Source organism: Myiozetetes cayanensis, unplaced genomic scaffold (genome assembly GCF_022539395.1).
Source record: "Myiozetetes cayanensis isolate MyiCay16 unplaced genomic scaffold, myiCay2020 scf12, whole genome shotgun sequence".
Classification (NCBI taxonomy): domain Eukaryota; kingdom Metazoa; phylum Chordata; class Aves; order Passeriformes; family Tyrannidae; genus Myiozetetes; species Myiozetetes cayanensis.
In genome coordinates this window covers 24,386,793-24,407,800 of record NW_026086826.1, presented here as the reverse complement: position 1 = coordinate 24,407,800, position 21,008 = coordinate 24,386,793, and the positions used below count along the sequence as shown (strand labels likewise).

At 41.0% G+C, this 21,008-nt stretch overlaps 1 protein-coding gene across 3 annotated transcripts in view; it reads right to left on the bottom strand.

Annotated features, from left to right (window-relative positions):
* Window positions 1-21,008, bottom strand: part of NOTCH2 (notch receptor 2) — an 84,192-nt gene that overhangs the window by 18,049 nt on the left and 45,135 nt on the right. For 2 of the 3 annotated variants that reach the window (XM_050306761.1, XM_050306763.1), the window contains exons 10-21: window positions 20,225-20,338; window positions 16,726-16,959; window positions 16,132-16,242; window positions 14,316-14,508; window positions 12,656-12,801; window positions 12,074-12,193; window positions 11,810-11,962; window positions 8,816-9,044; window positions 6,345-6,546; window positions 3,619-3,772; window positions 2,650-2,834; window positions 1,685-1,817 (exon numbers count right to left, since the gene is read on the bottom strand). In XM_050306761.1, coding sequence (XP_050162718.1) covers window positions 1,685-1,817; window positions 2,650-2,834; window positions 3,619-3,772; window positions 6,345-6,546; window positions 8,816-9,044; window positions 11,810-11,962; window positions 12,074-12,193; window positions 12,656-12,801; window positions 14,316-14,508; window positions 16,132-16,242; window positions 16,726-16,959; window positions 20,225-20,338 — 1,974 coding nt within the window. Of the gene's footprint in view, window positions 1-1,684; window positions 1,818-2,649; window positions 2,835-3,618; window positions 3,773-6,344; window positions 6,547-8,815; window positions 9,045-11,809; window positions 11,963-12,073; window positions 12,194-12,655; window positions 12,802-14,315; window positions 14,509-16,131; window positions 16,243-16,725; window positions 16,960-17,870; window positions 18,188-20,224; window positions 20,339-21,008 lie in introns of those variants that run through there. The other variant, XM_050306764.1, reaches the window with a different exon arrangement.

Below are 21,008 nucleotides of genomic sequence, written 5' to 3'. Positions count from 1 at the left end.
AGACACTTAACTTCAGGTAACCCTGCAACTGGGCAGAGACAGTCTGTAGCAACAGCATTAAAACAAGCAACAACAAACCTACAAAAAAACACTGATTCCTGCAGTTTGCATTCTGGGGACCTACAGTAAACCCTCACCACTGGCAAGGGAGGGCAGTTTGTCCTTCTCCCTACATGGTTCCTTTTCAAAGGACAAGGTCTGGTGCTGGTTCTGCCTTCACTGCACAGTATAACAGATACAAAGGGACAGAGGGGATAAGCTGAGCAGGTACTTTTGTCTGTTAATACTCTTGATTCAAGCAGAGCAAGTAGAAATCATTCATCTAAATGTGGAGGATGCTCACACTGGCAGCAGTAAAGTGCTAATTTCAAACCAGGTCAGGGACAAAAGCTAAGTCTTACTATCCTAAGTAATTGTATCAATCTCCTCCAATTCCTTTCACTTACCAGAAAAAAAAAGTCACATCCAAAAAGTAATTAATCTCAACAAATAAAGGTTGAAGGATTAAAAGTAGTAGACTCAGAACCTCTCAAAGGAGGGTGGGGGATTCAGTACAACACAGAAACTCAGGAGATGCAGATACTGGTACATAAATACAAACTTTGATGTAGTGATGTAAACAGCAGGATTTTTGGGTTTTGTGTTTTTTTTTTTTTTTTTTTTTTTTTTTCTTTAAATTGAATAATAAAATTAAGAACAATATATGAAGGATTGCTACTGCAATGACTTACAATGAAATAAACACTCATCCAGACTGGGGAGATGTGCTGACAGTCACACTAAAGTGAATGAAACAGCAATGTGCACGCGCAGGAGGCAAATATATTAGGTGTTATAATTTTACTTATATTTACTCTATCAATCAAGTTCTGACACACAGCTGAAGATTTAGCCTACACTGAGATGACATATTTCAGAAAGAAAAAGTAAGTTCAGAGGTATGTAAAATTTTTAACTGACTTGAAAAATAAACCTAAGGAAAAAAAAGTCAAGTGAGAAAGCATTCACCAATGTGTTAAAATGTGCAATCCTGAATATTTTCAAAGGTAGAAGTCAGGGACATCAGGTCAGATATAACATGGAAGTGGAAGGTGAGGTTTCAAGAAACACAACATTAACCAGGCTGTGGAATCTTACTTACTGAAAACAACCAATGTAGGACTGTGGACTACTTTTTTTAATTATTATTTTTAAAATAGCTTTTAATGAAAGAGCTCGAATTTGCTGAAATAGGTTAAGGCAGCCTAGAGCCACTGAACTTCTTTTCCACAAAAGACTCCAGGACAGAGGACAATACAGGGTAAAAATTGAAAAAAGTAAAGGACACTGGAAATTATAAGAGAACTAGGCATCTTAGGAAAAAAAAGAAACCTTGGATTTACTAGATCAAAACAGACAGGGCTGAAAGAGACCTTAATGGTAATCTCGTCCATCCCCATTGCCAAAGATGGATCATACATTCCCCAAGGACACTGCTGTGACCTATTCCTTTAAAAGAAAAAAAAGGAGGGGAAAAGCAGCATTTATTTTTAAAGAGAAAATATGTATCTCAAGGGATTCAGTGTACTTTGGGAACATTCTTCAAAGAACATAATGCATTCCCTTTGGACTCTGTGTCACGAAACCAGTGGTCAGAGAGGAAAATTCACTCTTGTAATATTCACTTAATTGCTGAGCTTCATACCCCGAGTTCCTGGTGGACAGGAGCACTTGAAATGATTGACAAGGTCGATACATGTCCCTCCGTTCTGGCAGGGCTGAAACTGGCACTCATCCACTTGATATTCGCAGTTGACACCCTGGTATCCAGCCACACACTGCCGGTATAGAAATAAGTGTGAATAATCTTCTAACAGATACATTAGCAGACATCTGAGAAAGGCTAACACAGACAAAAGGAGCCCTCAATGGGATAGATTAGGACTGCCTTTGTAGCTAAACAACTGCAAGTGATTTCAAGGGCTGCACAGGCAGCAGCTTAAGCACACAACTCGGCCATGTGACACTCAACAGCACTCCCCACGTTTGAATTCGAGTGGCTCGACTGCTGCAAAACAGAGCCATCAAATCCTGATACCCTTTAGCACTGAAATTGCCTCAGTAGTTTTGATTTAAGGTTTACATAAAACTCATCCTTTCCCTCTGGGCTCGAGCTTCCAAGGTGTTCTACCATTCTGAAAGGCTTGGGAAGGTTGATACACCATAATATCACGGCCTACACTGCTCTCTGCATCAGCTGTAAGAAATAGAAAGCAGTGGAAGGCATTTCCCACCCTGAGAGGCAAGGGATACTTTGCCCATCCAACAGGGAGAATACAATATTCCTTTTAATGCATTTTACGTACTTTTTAATGTAAACCCCACCTCAGGCAAAAAGTCTTTCCAGATAAGAACTCCAATGAGACAAAGAGCTCAAATGCCCATCAACCGCAGCTCCTTACAATCATCTCTTACTTCACTCTTAAAAGCCTCTCAGGAGCACTGCTTCTGCTACAGCCAAATTAAAGATTTCTTCCAAGTGCAAGTCGCTTCCACCCCCTCTTTGGAAGCTATTCTACCACTTGCATGTGTTTCTGAATTTTTTTGATTCCCTTGCATTACAATGCCCTACATATTCAGACCTCTTCCTACTAAACCACCATGCATTACCTCGCACTGGTATCCACCCAGGTGATCCCGGCAGGTCGCTCCGTTCTGGCAGGGGCTGGAGTCACACTCATCCAGCTGCACCTCACAGTAGCTGCCTGTGTAACCCACCTGGCACTGACAGTGGTGTGTGTTTCCAACATTGAGGCAATGACCAGAGTGCTGGCACAACTGGTCCACTGGGACTCCTGAAACGAAGTTAAATAAAGTGAGCAAACACATAAAACACGCTTGCTGCCAGTGCTGGGTAGCTCAGCCAGGAATGAACATGGCTAGACTCAACAAACTGAAAAGCTGAAACTTAAAATCTGGAGAGTTACTCTTTAAATTACAGTGGAACAGAACCAAAACTGCCTTCCAAGTGAAGTCACTGCTCTGTCCTCATTGGATCATTGCCACCAACACCGGCATGAAGTATTTGTACTGCTGTATTACTTTATCACTGGCTGGTGAATACGGATCTGAAGCACTACTGCTCCTATACAAAGGTTCAATGTTTGTACCTAGAACGTCTGTAAAAGGTATAGGAGCTTGATACCCTTCTCCTTTGACACTGAATCTATTTCTTTGGATTTCCTGGACAAAAAATGGCATGACACTGTCCATCTGCCTGGGCTATAAGCCACATTCCTGGACAAAATTCAGTTTAACCAGATCTTTCATATGTATATCATCTAAAATAGAAAACTGCTACTTTGAGGGGCATGGTATAACCTACATAGCTAAATAGTGCACTTGGAAGCCAGTATTTTCTGCAAAAATACCTACACAGGTCATGAGGTACAAAATGCAACAAACACAACCTTGCTGAGAGTATTTTACTTTAGAAGTGACTGTGATCAACCACCTCGAGGCAAAGCTCTCTGGAATTTCCAATGCATGCTGTGTCCACAGGTGCAGAGGGGAAGAAGGCACAGATTAACGATGCATGGAGAGGTGTTTTCAATTAAAGCACTGAGGATGTTCATTTACCTCTTTGTGATGCTGCCACTTGACACGAGACATTGGGCACATCGCAGTAAGCACCGGTCCAGCCAGACGGACAGACACAGCGAGTCTGGGCCAGAGTCTGGACACATGTGCCTTTGTTCTTGCAGGGAGACTTGCTGCACAGATCCATAAGTGACTGCAAAGGAAAAAAAAGAACACATGACATGTGGCACAGGAGGAAACACTACTCAGAGGAAAAGTTCAAGACACAAAGCAAGGACACAAAGTATGTAATGCTGGTTCCATGAGGCACTGGAAAGAACGGGTACAGTACTTCCCAAGTCTAAGCCAGGTTCTTCACTAGCAGTCTCACAGCCCTAGGAAAGTGCAAATGCACACAGAAGTAAACCCCAGATGGCAACATTATTTCAAGAGTAAGCTGATCCTCACACCTTCTTACTGAGGTGGATCCTTGGCTGGTTGGGTTTGAGAAAATTCAGTTTTATGTCGGACTAAGCTTCTAGTTCCACATTAGCAGGAAGCTTCCAGCTATCAAGAGTACCAGGTGCCCTTTCTTTTCCCAAACTCTTCCTATCTTCACTGCTTTTTGAGGATGACAGATGCATTCCACATTTTCATCGTTGTTTTTCCTTTTTATCATTAGCTCACCATACTTGCTTTTGTCCTCACTTGCTCTAGTATGGTCTGTCTTCCGGGATTCAGCTGAAACCCCCCAGTTTTATGAACTGAAGATGGGTTAAAATCTACTGCTTTTCTTGATTCCTTGTATAAATAACAGTTTCCAAATGAAGAGTCTAAAACTCAGTAAATCATCATATGAAAGTGAAGACCCAAAATAACTCTGACGTAATATAAACCAGTCACTAACAATAATTTCCTTTTTAAGCACTTCATCTTCAAATTAATACAGCTATTTGACTCATTTCAAGATGACTTGAGGAAAGGATGAGGTTTTTTAAGTGGGTAGTACTGAATTTTGGCTGTAAAATGCAATTTCAATTGCAGAAAGTTCTGCTTTTCAGATGCAAACTGTCTCCTCACAAAGATTAAAGTAAAAAAATCTGTGCTTTCACAGGCAACCAAAAAGAAACTTGGAATTAAGTTTTATCACATGTAGTTGAGCGTGAAGAAGAAAAAACACTGAGCCTCTGCATTTGTAATGAGTAGCTGACTGTTTTACATGCAAATTCTAAAACTTATGAATCTTTGTCTGATTTTGTGCTGCTTATTTAGCTTTGCTAATTAGGTCAAGCCAGTTTACCACTAAGACAAGAACTACAGTGTAGCTGTAATCTATAAATCTCTCCAACAGAGCTTTGAGTAGCACTTATAAATTCAGAAAGTTCTGATTCCTCGCATAAAATGAGTAATACGTTACGATCAAGTTTCTCCGAACATAAAGCAGACTTCCTGAGAATCCACAACATTTAATTTGGGGACAGGAACATTAATCCTTTTCTCAAGTAAAAACAAAGCAAACATAACAGAAGAGGAACTACTGAACTTCACAGTACTTTAGGATCACTCTCAATGCTAATTCTCCCAATGAGGTTTAACTGGTGTGCCTGGAATGCATAATTAGGGTAGCAGAGGGGTTGCTTTTTTATATCACTTCATTACTTTGCATTCACTTCCTCCATTAGCAATACCTAGAAGCAGACCTGACAATTTAATGTCTAGCAAACATACTTCTGGTAAAGCACCTCCCCCACTGCCACTAAAATGCTTCTTTCCAACACTCACTGCTTTACAAAGACTTGTTGGCACAGAAGAGGGTTGCAAAATTTTTACAAAATTGTCGTGTTTTCCAGTAGTTTAAGAAATTCACCGATTCCTTTTTAAATGGCAGCACTTAAGACTGCTTGTGAAGGAAGCCAATATAGTGTTTACTGTTCCAAAAGTAGAAATAGTCTCAAATCATTCTTGCTGTTTTGATAAGAATAGAATCTAAAGAAAGAACTCTGATTTGAAAACCAGTATTCTGTTTCCACTGTAATACGCCAAGTTTAATGTTTTTAATAGGTACTAGTCAGTCATTTACAGCATAGGGGGTTTGCAGCTCCCATGCTCGACTGTGGAAAACAGTAAATTGCCTGAACTTCAGTATGCAAGTAAGGCTAGAGATTTTTATTGAGGTTGTGAACAGGACAACCACATCATTTACTGCCCCAAAACATTTTCTGGCTTCTTATGAAAAAAAAAAAAAAATCTACAATCAATCCTGATTAACTACACCTCCCTGTAAAAAATGAACCAGTTAAATCCAAGTCTTGCTAATCAGACTAATACTCTGCTTTTTGTTTTGTGCTTGTTTGTTTGTTTTTTTTTTTAAATACACGGCTCTTGTCTTCAATCAGGACAATTTTATGCTTCAAATGAAATGCAGCCATTTGCAAAGCTAAAAGCTGCTTTCCATTTAAGAAGAAAAACTAACCTAGAAAGTTCCAGTGATACCTGTCCTCCTAAATAACCAAACATTTTGATCCTCCTGGTGAAGAGGCACACGTGGTAGTGGGGTTGGAACTAGATGACCTTTAAGGTCCCTTCCAACCCATTCTACGATTTCCAGTTTTGAACAGGGGCAACCTGTGGGCCAACCACCTCTTGCCAGAACTGAGAGAACAGGAGCTCTGCCTTGTTTCATACCTAAGATCTATCCCTCTGTCCCTAAGATCTATCCCACTCCTTCTGTTGGACAGCTCAAGCAACAGTGCCCTGTGCAAGACAGGCAGCAAAATGTCACCCACCTTACAGTTCTTGCCAGTGTAACCCAGGGGACATATACATCTGTACGTGCCCAGGCTGTCCACGCAAGTGCCCCTGTTCAGGCAAGGATGGGAATCACACTCATTGATTTCTGTGAGACAGAAGGGTCCCGTAAACCCCACTGGACACTGGCAGGTGAAGGAATTGATTCCATCCACACAAGTGCCTCCGTTGAAACAGGAGCTGCAAGAGAGGGGGAAGAACGGTAAGCTGAGACAAAAGGCAATTAGCTCATAGCCATAAACATGAGTGAAATAAGAGAGAAAGGCAGATAACAGGATCTTCTGCCCACTGCTGAGTTTCTGCTGAAGAAGCATAAATCAGATAACAGCAATCCAAGGGGACTCCAGCTCACCATCTTTAATCTCAGCAGGCAAAGAAAGTAAAGCAGGGTTTTAGTGAGCCATTAGTGATGGATGTAACTTATTTAATGAAATCTTCCCAGCTTCAATGTGACCACAAACAGTACTGAGTGTGGCTTGCTCAACTGATAAATTTTATTACAAATTACACTTGTATTACAAATTATGAGAAACAAAACAATTGGTCTTTTTAAAAAGCTTCAAAGGAGTCAGAGGTATGTTTTCTCAAGGAAAAAGTTTGTACAACATGCAAAACACAAGTATGTTCTTAATTGAAATTATGTGAAAGTATTGGTATTGCTAAATGCCTTCCTCCTCTTCTCATGAGAACCTTAAGTCCTGATTTGTAAAACTACTCATACATGCCCTGGCAGATTTCAGATCAAAGGAATTATCCCCCTCAATCTTCTAATCATAAGAAATTCTGTCAGATTAGGTGTCCTAGGGAGAAGTGACTGGGAAAGTTAGGAATAGTGATGCCTCATGCAAAGTTGACTCCATTTTCCTTCCAAAGAAACTCCTGCTCCTCTGAGTATAACCCTAGATCAGACTCAAGATAATCAGTTTGATTAAGTACACAAATCAAATTCATGCTTGTTATCTGCTTTGTGCACTGTCAAAGGGTATTTCCACGAGGGAAGCCACTGACTCACCCCTCCCTGAACTCCCAGTGCAAGAGTGCAAGTCTTAAGTATCTAAATTCTGACTGAAGCTCCTCTGTCTTACGGGCTGAATTCTGTTTTCCAGGGAGCATAAACTGCTGTTTACATTCATGCCAAAGTAAGGAAGACAGAGGAACTGCCAATCACTTCATGTGTTTCACTGAAACCAGGCACCTCTCTCCAAAAGGAGGTGGCACTCTCTCACAGGCAGCTTCTCACACAGGACACGGAAGAACTATTTGAACCAAATTCAAATTAGCCAACCACCGTGGTGCTCTTAAGTATAGCCCAGTAATTTTGGTTGAGAAGGTGTGACTGGTTTAGCTTGGCAGAGCGTTGGAAATTGCTACATCCTTAATTCATACCTGCAAGACTGGTTTCTGTCTTGACTGATAACAAAAACAAGAACAGGATGAACCTCAAGGAAGAGCCAGGCATTCTGCTAAAACACCCAGCATACTTCACTCCATTAAACAACTGTTGTGCAAATTAAACACGCCCTCATCAGTGACACAATCCTGTTCTTAAGAAAAAGATATTTAAATACTTCCTCCCCCACAAATGCAATTTTATAAAAGATAAGAAAGATCTTTTCTAGGTATGAAGAAAATACATGAGAATACCAAGAGCTTTGCATTTAGGCAATTTGTCTCTAGTAACTAGACTAGAACAGACTACTTTTAAATTATTTTTTTTAACCATTTCAAGCTTTATTAGAAATGGTTTCCATTTGAGAATCTGAAGTTACTTACATCAATCCTAATGAAGCTTAAAATGATGAAATCACAGGGTTAACTTTCAAAGAGCTTTTAAAACTACCACATGAACTGTTTATATAAGGACCAGCTGCTGAGCTTTTTAGCTCAGTTCCACACCTCCCCCCTTGAGAATGACCTCAGGTTTTATCTCAACACTGCTAAACAACATCCAATTTGTGAGCATTAAAAAATCTCTGATGATTAAATCTTTCCAGTGCAGAATTTGTGGATTTAGTGTTTCTCCTGGTTGCTTCTTCATATTATTTGTTGTCAATAACTCAATTTAGGACTAATTTCTTTTTCCTGTCCTTCTAAGAGTTGGCCATCACTTCCATTTTTGCAGCTTTTGTATTTCTCAACACAGTAGCCATTCATAACAAATCAATTATTTCCCCTTCCCTGTGAGATAATGGTCTTATAGAAATATAAATTATTTATATTATAATAAGTTAGCACCTGTAACTGTTTCAACTTTGCTAAACACTGTCATATTTGTCCCGTAATGGAACTAAGCTTCTAACTAGAACAACATTAGAAGAAACTGAAGATCAAATCTGATGGGCAACTGCCTTTCGGCTAAACAAGCTTTCCTTGCATGAATCACAACTGTGTCTGTGAACAGTGGCAGGAAAACAGATCCTGGCGCTGCAGCACCGTGCAGTCACCTCACCTCTCAGTGCATTCGTCGATGTTGTTCTCGCAGTTGGTCCCCTCAAACCCAGGCGGGCACTTGCAGGTGTAGCTGTTGACGTAGTGGGTGCACGTGCCCCCGTTCCTGCAGGGCTCACTCAGGCATTCATTGGTGTCTGTCTGACATTTATCTCCGTGAAATCCAGGCAGGCAGATGCACGAGAAGGAGTTTATCCCGTCCACGCACGAAGCTCCGTTTTGGCAGGGGTCTAAGACAGAAGCATCGCAGTGAGTGTTAGGAGCGGTTAACAGTGAAAGGCCAGACCTAGAGTAGTCGCTTTTAGCAAATAAAAAATAAAAATCAGAGATCCCAGGGTGTGACAGACTACTGAAAAGTTTTTCTTAGCCACTTCATGGAATATATAACTGCAAAGCATTATTATCAATGAATTCACAAGAAGGTATGGATCAAGGCCAAGCTTCATGGTCTAAAGGTTTCTCTGCTGCAATTTGTTCAACCAAAACCAATGAAACCAGACCCAAAGTCTCCTGGTTTAAAATTCACACTCTGCTTTTTTGACAGATGCCTACTGATTAAGATAATTAAAAACAGCACAGCAACTGTTTCTTCTTCCTTATCAAGTTTTTTTCAAGAGAGAACTTAGCACATTGTCTCTTCTCCAGACACTGCTGAACACACGAGAGAACTTGTGTGCTTAATTTTTAGCATGAAAGCAGTCCAGTCAAATCCCATATGTAAGTGTATATTAGCATATATATGAGCAATTAGACATTACTGAGCACTTAACATTTTTCCCAGTATCAAAGGCTGACTGGTGAAAGGGTGGCAGAAAAGCTCACAAATTCATACACCACATTAGATTCCCCTCACCTCTGCATTTCTTGACATTTTCTTTATTCCTACTATACTCTTGCTACTTGCATGCCACCACTTCTTGGTCTTAAGCCACTCCCTACTACTGTATTCCTTCTACTTCCAGAAGGACCAATCTGCCTGAAAGATTTCTGCCATTCAGTAATTTCTTCCTGCTTTGCTCCTTCCACTTTTGGATTTAAGACCCACATTCCTGAAGCCAGATTCCTTTTCTACTCTGCATTCCACAGACCAAAAGCCTAGTATATGAAGGCAGAGAGGGCAACTGGGAGGGGGGAGGAAAAAGAGAGTCAGGAGGGGGATGAAAAATAGATTACCGAGCCTTATTTTGAATTTATGATTATTTTTAAGTACTACTAAAACATGGAGCTGAAAATGCAAATAGACTCCACCAAAAATTGCAGTTTAACATAAGTACAAGATTATTCTGTTCACTGGGAAATGAAGAAAAGAAACGTGAAAGCTCATTTATTGTCTGAGAAATGCGCTCACATGATAAAAATTTGTGTTATGAGACACACCTGCATCCATTTAAAGGTCATTTGACTACTGCAGAGAAAAAGCACATTCAAAGAGAGACCCCCGGCAGCTATAAAATGTTGTGTCTGTGGCAGTCAGCCATGTATGAGTGAAGCCAAAAGCTGTGCATTAATTCTCTGTGCCACACATTTACTGACAGAAGAAGGAGACTCGGGTATCAACTTTTCAATAAGTTCCTGTTTTTGGAGGGTTTGTTTGCTTCACAGATTAAAGACATTTGGCTCAAGGCGTGGAAGGTTTTTGTTATGCTAAATGAAATCAGCTGTGGCAGTAACTTGAAATGCTTCTTCAGCCTCATGGGTGTGCTGCCCAACAGACAACACAGGGTGAATCTCAGCTCTCACAACACTCAGGAGTAGAGAGAGACGGCCCAGCTGTTCGAAAGATGAACACTCTGAAAACGTTTTTATCTTCAGACACCCACATGAAAACTAATAGGACAGGCAATAACTTTGTTGGCTTCAGTGAGCACAGCTATGGGTCATGGCACCACGATATTTTTTGTATTGTACCTGTTTGCTCAGAAAAAAGGCATCAAAAGCTGAGGCTAAGCCAGATGTCTTAGAAGTTCTTTCAGCAGTGCTGCTCTGGGGGCTCCCACGGTAACTTTTCTAATAGACTTGTTTGGATCCTTCTCTACGGCAGTCACAAATTTACATTTCTTTTTCAATGCAAAACAGAACTTGCCAAATTCATACCTAAAGTCTTTAAGACTTCAGTTTGGTTATAAGCTAATCTAGTAAAAAATAGGTTTTTCTGATTTTGGGTGGTTGGTTGGGGGTTTTTGTTTGTTTAGTTTGGTTGGTTTTTTTTTTTTAAAGGGTCAGCCCATCAAAAAATTACAATGTCATGAACTCCCCCAAGGTTTGATAAAGCACTTTTCAAACAGTAACAGATGAACTTTTAAACACATGACACTTCTCTTTGATTTTATTTGATGATGATGCAGAATATGCCCAGCAAGAAAAAGAAGCTAGTATGTATTTAGTTTCTCTTGTAAACAGCAGTGTCAAGGTCATGAAATGAACACTTGTTTTCTTGCAATTTAACCCATTTCAGTACTCATCAGCCTATGGGCTACCCTCCTGCAACTGATATTTTCCTGCTGCTTAATTTGTTTTCAAATATGGAACTGCAACAGGACACGCTCTTTCAAGAATATTCGTGTCAGAGACATTTCAGGAAAGACTGCTGTACCCCAGGTTCCCACCACACCTCAGTCAAGCTTCACGTAGAAATACAGGTGAGCCCTGCCGTGGTACTTCATCTTGATGTATTAAAATTTCAGGCAAATATAATTCTTCATTTGACAGTGCTTCTCATTAAAGTATGCAAACCTCTAAGGACCTTTTCAAGTTAAGAATCTGGGAACAACAACTGCTATCAGTTGTATCAGTGTAGTCCATTTCTAGCAGCTGAGCGTGATGGGTTTTGACTGCCTCAAACATGCAAGCCTTATAAGGCTAAGGTTTGGGTTTTTTTCCTTTTGGCAAGAGATTATAAAAGACCTTTCAGTATCTGTCAAACAGCAGTTTTTAAAACGACAGCAAAATTATTTCCAGGAAAAACTGGAAGACAGAGCAACGTGCTGCTACTCACTCGAAAGGCAGTCATCGACGTTACTGTCACAATCTCCTCCAGTGAAGCCAGGCCGACACTCACACAGGTAACTGCCTTGAATATTATGGCACAGAGCATGATTTTTGCAGGGCTTGGAGAGACATTCATCAATATCCACCGTGCATCTCTCCCCTGAAACACGGAGAGCCCAGGAGTAAGACCCCTCATAAGGCAAGGATCACGAGGCTCGATGCCAACACTGCTCAGCAACCAAAAGTACAGCACGTTCCCCATCCACGTTACCTTCCCAGCCAGGGGCACACTGGCAGGTGTAGCCTTCAGAGTCAGGAGATTCTTGGCAAATTCCTGAGTTCTCACAAGGATCAGGGGAACAAGGAGAAACCACTACCTGGCAGTTCACACCTGGAGAGCAGAAGGGGAAAAAACAGAAGAGTATGCCACTGAGAGCTTGGCGCTTCTTGGAAGAATGAACAAAGACATTGTAACTTGCATGTTTATCCCACACAGTAGTGGACACATTGCCAGCACTGCCACATTTGAAAAATCTCAGCAGAGGGAAAAGGAGAGCAGAGCACTCCTCATGGGCTCAATGCAGACAGCAGACACGGTAACTTTAAGTTTAATGCCCCTCCAATTCCCAGTGAATTTATATAATTTTCATAATTTGCAAAGAAAATTAAGCTAAGCTTCCAACAGGACATTTCTTAATGAGTCCAAACAAGGCTTACATGTGATCTTACTAAGTATTTTACTACTGTATCATGTCTATATGAACTAACTTAATACACACACAGCATTTTCCGTCTCGATTCCTATTTCCATGAAGTTTAACAAAAAGCAATCACATTTTTTCTGAATTTTCACCTTTGAATCCTTTCCTGCAGTTACATCTATATCCATTCAACAGATCTTCACAAGTTCCTCCATTCTGGCACGGGTTGGATTTACATTCATTGCCTTCTGTGGAACAGTAATCTCCTATCCAGCCTGGGTCACAGACACACTTGTACCTTGGAAAGCAAAATAGCAGTAATTTTAGAGCATTCTGAAATAACTCCTCTACCAGTTTCTCCTGCAGACTAGTTTTGGAGAGAAAAGCAGAGGGAAATTACATTTGGGTTGCCTACCCCAGCTGTACAGTTTTGAAAATACAGAAAATAAACCCTCCCTTAAAACCACACTTCCCTCCATTACAGTTTTCACAAAGCGCTCAGTCAACCAGCAATATGTTTCTGCTTTGATAAGACCATCTCAACATATTCAAACAAAGGCAGAAACCAAAAAAGATTAAAACAAAAAAGTGCAGGGGAACAATAGGTTCCAAAGACAACTAGACTGATTTAATACAACAGCTGGCTGGGAGCAATCTTCTCCATCACATTTCAAAATCTGAAGTAGAGCACTCCCCACCCATATGACATAGAACTAAGGACTTGGTGAATCACCCTGGACTCAGGCCATGCAACACACACTGTCCTCTCTCCCTGTCCTGCAAACAGGACTTCTTTTATCTGGCACACAGTGTAGGGTGTACGTGGGCAAAAATGTGACAGATGACAGACAAGGTGAACCAAAACATTTGTTTCCCAAACCTACACAGAGGCTGAATTTGCAGTAAAGGCAGCTTTCCTGCCAGCTGCCAGGAAAGTGCTGAGTCTTCCCCTACAGACCTACCCACAATGGTAAATCACTTCCTTGCCCAAGTGCTGACAACACTTCCCAGGACACAACACCTATTTGGGACACACAGCTTCTCCATGTACAGTTGAGAACTTTCATAAACAAAACCTCCCTAAAACTGCTGTCTCCACAGGTCCTGTGCTCCCAGACTTAGCATTACCAAAAAGAGGTCTGATTTAGGTCTCCTGAAATCAACATTTGGTCTTCCTGGATGGGAAGATTCAGAAGCAACTACTGCTATCACAGTAGCCACAGAGAGCTTTTCTTCCTTCTTCCAGGCACGCAACAAAAGTAAAGCTGAGCAAAGCTGAGTAAAGAGTAAAGCTGACAAAATCTCAGCCTTGGACAAACTGTGCTGAGTCAAATATCGTTCTATCTCCTAGTGCAAAAGTTGTCAGCTTGTTCCTTAATAAAGTATTTGGGTATCAAGAACAGCACTAGGCAAAAAAGAGAGTCTTCATGCTCAGTGTTTTGGGGTTTGATAGAATAGATAGCTGCTGCTTCCCAAAGATTTAATTTGAACCATTTCTTTATTTTAATTGCATTCACTCCACTCATCTGAGTCACCAAACCCTCCCTTTAGATGGTGGCCGTCCACCATGCCCTACATACCCATGCAAAACCAGCAAAGAATACAAGGCAGGGTACAGAAAAATCTATGTTGAAACACCAGACTGCAGCTGGTGACTGAAGGTCTACACCTCACTGTCATTATGTCATGGGCAGCAGATAAATACAGATTCTAATCTAAGAAAAACCAGAAACCTTAAGTCAAGATGAAGCTCTGGGCAAAGCAAGAAATAATCAACAGAGAAGGCAGCAGGTAAGTTTAATGAGTACTTACCCAGTGGCAATATGTGTGCAGTTGCCATGCACACAGGGGTTGCTCAGACATCCATCTGCCTGTGACTGGCAGTGGGGGTGGTGGTAACCCTCGGGGCACACACACCGAAAGCCATTCACTTCATTTATACACGTTCCACCGTTATGACAAGGGCTGGACGTGCATTCATCGATGTCCACGTTACAACGTGGGCCTAGGAAAAAAAAAACAATGCTTACTAAGTATTTGCTTTGCATGTCTGCAAGAAGACACCCTGAGACACAGCTCAGTGAAGACAACACAGCAGGACAGAGCTTGCATGCCTATGTGCTTCAACTCAAGCCAAGAGAAGCCTTTCTGAAAGATGCAGCACTTCTCTGTGCCTGGAAAACAGCACTTAAGACTCAACAAGTATTTACAAACCATTCAAGAACCTCAACAGAATTCCACCAAAAATCGTTGGTTAATATCGATTAGGAAAGCAAAAAAATCACTCAACCGCATCATGCTTGCAACAAACCTCTTGAGCTCCACTTGTCATAGCCCCGCTCTTCTGCTTTGAAGTAACTACCCTTTGAATAACCAATACTGCCAAACTGTCTGCTGTAAATACAGTTCTTGTGGTTTATTGAGCAAAAGGGGCTCTGAAAAACACCATTTCCTGTTTTGCCTGCCTCTGATTACGACTGCAAGATCCTCGAAGCAGTGACCAAAAGGTCTTGTGAAGCTGGAAAGCTAAACAAAGTGAACGCTGCGGTAAGTTGAAAGCATTTTTAAAATAAGGAAAGGACAAAGTAACGAGACCCCACACAAGTCAGCTCTTTAAACCCTGGAATATGCCAATTCATCATTTTACTGAATCATTTTAACAGTGTAACAGTAAGAAGTCCAGCAGGATAACAAATACTGTATGCCAGGAACAAAAAAGAGTGAAAGGCATGAGTTCTTCCTGTTCTGGGGACTAAAGAGTACCACCATGCCAAAGCCAAAGGAAGGAAGGAGCATCAGAAGTCTAGAAAGAAGCCAAGAGAAAAGCACAAGACACATGAAACCTTTTAGTGCTATTTATAATGCATTTCAGATCTATTCTAATTAGAATCATTCAGTAATAAACAAACACGATGAGAAAACTGTTATAAACAGTACCAACTGCCTCACAACAGTTACTTCATAAGCATATTACCCTACATGGCTCAAAACCCAAAGTACTGAGATGTGCTGTAGTCGTCAGAAATAGTCCTGATGTAGTCTTACAGTTTTAAGCATGGATCCAAAAATGCCTAACTGCTTCTTTTTGGAACCCTGCTTTTACTGTATCAGGTAAATTTTATAATTTAAAAAGGAAACATAACAGACCACACAATGAAAGAGAAGTACTGAAAAAAATCAGGTTATTCATCTGGAGACTTCAGAGTGGAGAGCAGCTCAATAGAACACTGAGTTAATGCTTTGATTTCACAGAAAGAGAAATACAGTTCATGGTCAAAGCCCAAGGTAGTGTCTAATCAAACACCTCTCTCTATTGTCCGCAATCTCTCCGTCCCTGGAAAGATGTTGTAAATAATAAACCAAAGTCACATGGGTTTATTTGTTATAAAACCAAGAACCGTGAATTGGACGTAATTACCTAACAAGAATGGCATTTCACAGCACAGATTAAGCCATTTTTCTGCTTGGTAGAACTTGCTGTAATGTAAGACGCTGAGATTCAAAGATTAGAAGGACTTACCGAAATACTAACTGAAAACCTTGCAGTCAGTATGCAAAGAACAGCTTCCCTGGCTACTCGGATAACCATCTTCAAAACAATTCAGAGCTACTGGGGAGCTGAATTTACCTGTAAATCCAGGTTTGCAGGCACAGTTGTAGCGATTAATGCCATCAATACAGTCCCCGTGGATGCATGGGTTACTTGCACAGTCATCAAAGTTATTTTCACAGTTTACTCCTGGGGGGGTGGAAAAAAAGTTCGAGGAATAAGGAGGTGAGGAAATTATTTCCCAGAAAAAGCCAAATTAAGAATCCCAACTGCTTGAAAGTTACACATGCACTGGGGCAACTTAAATAGGTGATGATGCAGAAGCGCTGCAACACCAAGGAGCATCACCTGAGTCACTGGGTACTGACTGACTATAACCCTGAACTTGTACTAAATGTTTAAACAAAGGAATAAACCATTTTGAACACTATGCCTGTTTTTTCTGCATGCTTGAATTTTTGGAGTAAAGAGGAAGTAAATTCCTCAAGGCCAGTTGCAGTACCAGTGAGGGTTAGGCAATCTACACGAACACACCAAAATTCAGCAAGGAAAAGTAATGTGAAAATGACACTCTCACACCATAAGCCTATCTCTGTCTGCAAATTTACCACATACGGGAGCACACATAAAAAACAATTAAATGCTTGATTTCTGTTACAATCCACCCCTCACCTGAAGTGCCCAGCAAGCAGTTGCACTGGTAGCCGTTCACCAGATCGATGCAGCGCCCTTGGTGGAGGCAAGGATTGCTGTGGCACTCGTCTATCTGCTCGCTGCATATGGCACCCATGTAGCCAGGATTGCATACACACGTGTACGAATCGATTCCGTCCTGGCATTCCCCGTGGTGGCAAGGATCGGGATCACAGTTGTTGATGTTCTCCTCACACAGAAGGCCAGTAAAACCTAAGGAAAAACGATGGACAGGAGTAAGTAAGGAGTTAACTGGTATGGTGCTGCAGTGAATATAATGCAGATATAGAAAGAATCATATCAAGAATCAGCAAAGTGGCAGAGAGCACAAAGGGTGACTGGGCACCTCAACTGCATTTCCAGCCCTGGAAAACAACACTCTCCACTGTTCACAGCACTACAGAACAACACCATGCATAGAGAATCCTGGCACTGGAAGAGGTCACCTTCAGTTTATTTGGAACAGTAACCATCAGAGGAAACATGAAAATCTGAGTATTTACTGTATCAGTATAAACTATCTGAAGGCAGGTTCCTATCATTATTTCCTACGCAATAACAGGGGGACAGAGGGAGGTTGACCTTGTTAGAATGAAGATGCTGCTGAAGCCTTCCAAAGGGAACTCCCTTGGCTCATGTCAAAGCTTCTGCAGTTCTGCTTATTAAAAATTTTCTTTTCCATCTCATTGGAAAACCTTTCAGTGACTGCAATCAAGCACCAACTGCAAATTAATTAAGGGCTGCATGCAACCTCTTCAGTTAAGAGCAATGAAACAAGCAGCAATTTGGCCTGTTTCATTCTGCTTCAGCTGGGAAACATCCTGAGCAACAGAGAAGGACAGAATCTATTCACAAGCAGGGCTGAAACAACAGTTCAGGAAGGTAAGAGCAACAAACAACTCCCTCAAGAGCCCTGTTTTCCGTAATGGAGCAGAGCTGTACGAAACAGGGACAATTTAAAATAAATGGTTGTCAGAGCTGAGATTTTAGACCAACAGCTCCTGCTACCTCTTCCAGCAGCTGAAGATTTGGAAGGCAGAACTTCAAATTTCAAGACACTGATTGGGGTCTGATACAAACCAAGCTGCAGGGAATTTCAACAGCTGAAGAGTGATTCTCACCTGAGTATTATAAGTGGATAACAGGCTCCCCATTTTTCATACAGGTTTGTGGTTATTTCTGTGGTCAAACATACCAGGTGACGGCTAACATTTCCAAGTTCTGCGAACGTATGCATGGATGAATGGGTGTGGAAGTAGGTGGGGAGAGGGAAGGGAAGCTAGTTAGAGAGATGGATATAAAAAGATGTTAGGGAAGGAAGAAAAACAAACCAATAAGGGAACAAACGGTGGCAAGGGGGGAAAAAAAAAAAAGAGGGCAGAGGCAAATAAAAGAGGAAAGACCTAAAACAACTGAAGAAAAGAAAAGCCATGATCTACCACTGGGAAGGAGAAGTGGAATAATGCCAGAAGGGAAAGAAAAGACAAAAAGCAAGCAGTAAATAGAGCTATCTGTACAGCATTTGGCCAAACATTTTGCAGTTTTCAATCACGTCGGCAGCTGGCGATTACCATTCAGGGAACACATATCACTCATATTATGAGATTAATAGAGCAAGAACATACTCAAACATTATTTTCCAGTAACTGACCTGCCCCAATGATGAATTCCGCATTTCAGTCTTATAGAAGGCTGTCAATATTAAATATAATACTTAGCATACATTTGTTCAAAAATTATTACCTTGCCTCCTATTGTAGCTCAACTGAACCACTTACAGATCAGATATATTTCTGGATCTCTTAATTGAACATACCTTACCAAGATAAGATTTTCCTCTTTGCAGATAAGAATTAGTCTAGGAAAATCCACTCGATTATAGAACATAAGAATCCCTCATACAGGATGGAAAAAAGCCCTAGTAGAGAGTCCCTCTTCCATTTTCAGCCAAAGAATTAAGCAAGGATTTTACTAAGTGGTGCTGCTTCAGTAACATACATTTGGTTGCTTTCAGCCTGTTCCTTGAAAATACTCCATACATCATTTGCCTTCGTGGAAGCAGCTATCTTCCCTCCTCATCTGGAATATGTAGAATTTCTGTATTGAGGTGGTTTAAGCAGTTTTAGTGCCAAATTCAGAACCTGCTTTTCAAGGCACATCTCTCCACAGTGTCCACCACTACATCACTCAAAACCCTCCTAGGCTTGATAAGCTCTGCACTCTCAATAAATAAAAGCAACCAGACCACACAACAGCTTGAGAAACAATTCCTAAGATAGCTTCCAGGTTTGGTGAAGATTTGAGCTTTTCCTTCTTTTTGCAAGTGTCAGCTTAGTCTGTCACATGCAGTAACTAAAAGGAAAATTCTGACCACAATAATTATTCCTCTCCTGAATTACTGCATTCTGCTTCTTTCAACAAATTCAATGCTTCTTCAGGCATTTGGGAATGGTGGAGAGTGTGTGTGTGAAAAGACAGGCTATTTTTAGGCTAATCTCTGCTACATTCTGTACAGGGCAGAATAGATCAATGAAGTCAAATTCACCTTAACAGTTTGATTATTGGAACGACTCAAAATGAGAAAAATTACACATAAATCTAGCCAACCTAACAGCACATTTCTGGGACAAAGGTAGCTCCAGGAATTGTTCAGCTTCTTCCTTAATGGAAGAGCTAAAGCCAAGGCATTTGAAGCACAAGCAATGTATCAGGCACCATTAAAAGCAACCAAAAGTAGTTCTTTACTGAGACAAGAGTATAACAGCTCTGAATCCTCTCATTTGACCAGACGTAAAAATTAAGATAAAAATATATTTACATCACCCCTAGAGGCTCAAAGATAAGAAAATCCTATAATTAAACCTGACGCTTCTAAAGATGTAATTAACCAAGCTGTAAAGGCATTCAAAAAACCCCACCTGAGTTCCATCCACAGCTCTATCAAAATTTCTGTGTGATACTTGACAAATCATTTTAGCTACACTCTGGCAGGCAGCTACTGTGTGGTCACAACTGCTACTGCGTTTCAATCTTACTCCTTTGACATAAAATAACCTGACGTAACAGAAATCAGAATACACAGTATCACTGCTCTATCAATCTCTTGTTCTTCAACTGTATACTATATAATCTGACTTGGAAGAAAGAAAGGTAAACCACAGGTAAAAGGCTTCACACTGCTGCTTTTCCTTGTGTGGATTCCACAGTAAATACAGAAGAAGTTGTCATCTTCTGGGAAGCAAAAGATGAGGGTGAAAGAGGGAGGCCAGAACTCCCATTGATTGAGAACTTAACTATCACAAGTAACAAGCTTCCTGCACTTAAATACTTTTCTCTGTGCAAAGGAGCAGACAAAGCTTCACAACAACCAACCAGTATTTCAGAGAAAGAAAGAAAAAGTGCTGACACTTGGGCCACCCCTTTATGTATTTAGGTTACGTGTGATCTCCAGTCCAGGGGCTCTGAACACAAGACTAACCTGTGGCACACTGGCACTCATAGCCATTGGGATGGTCGATACATTTGGCTCCATTGAGACACGGCGTGCTGGAGCAATCATCTATGTCAATCTGACACACGGCACCACTGAATCCTGAAAGGCAGAAGAGAAGATGAAAATCCAGGAAGTTATTTGAAGCAGTTCATCTAGACAACTGCACCGTCAGGAATTATTAGTTAGCTAATCCTTAAAACCACTCAAACATAAGCTCAGCAAATCTAAATTCAGTTGCATCATTAAGCACACACACCACGCCCTGGTGGATTGGTTCCTCATCCAAACCACCAGCCAAACTGTAGTTTCTGTCCCCCGGGTCAAAGGAGGCCCATCCTGCAAGCTGAGACAGCCAAGTCAAACAGAAATAAAGCAGATGGAGCACAAGTGGTGCCCACCACTGGACAGTATGCCCTGCCTGAGAGCCCACCAATAAAAAACCTTCAAGTAATCAAAGCAAGCAGCTAAAAATAAAACAACAGTGCATACATCACTAGAGCCTTCAGACCAGAATTGCCACAGCTGTATGGAATGTGGTATGATACAGCACTGGAACTTTCAGTACACTTCCTGAATTAGTTAACAAAGTATCGACAGGCTATGTCAGATGATGCAGATCCTTAGTCACTTCAGGAAAAAAATTTAAAATTTTCAGGAATGCTTCCAGGAGGAAGGAACCAAAGGAGGAGCCAGAACATCATTAGCCAATAAGAAGGGATACAGAATAGGCTTTTGTCATACATATTCTGAACTTAAAACTTTTTGTAAG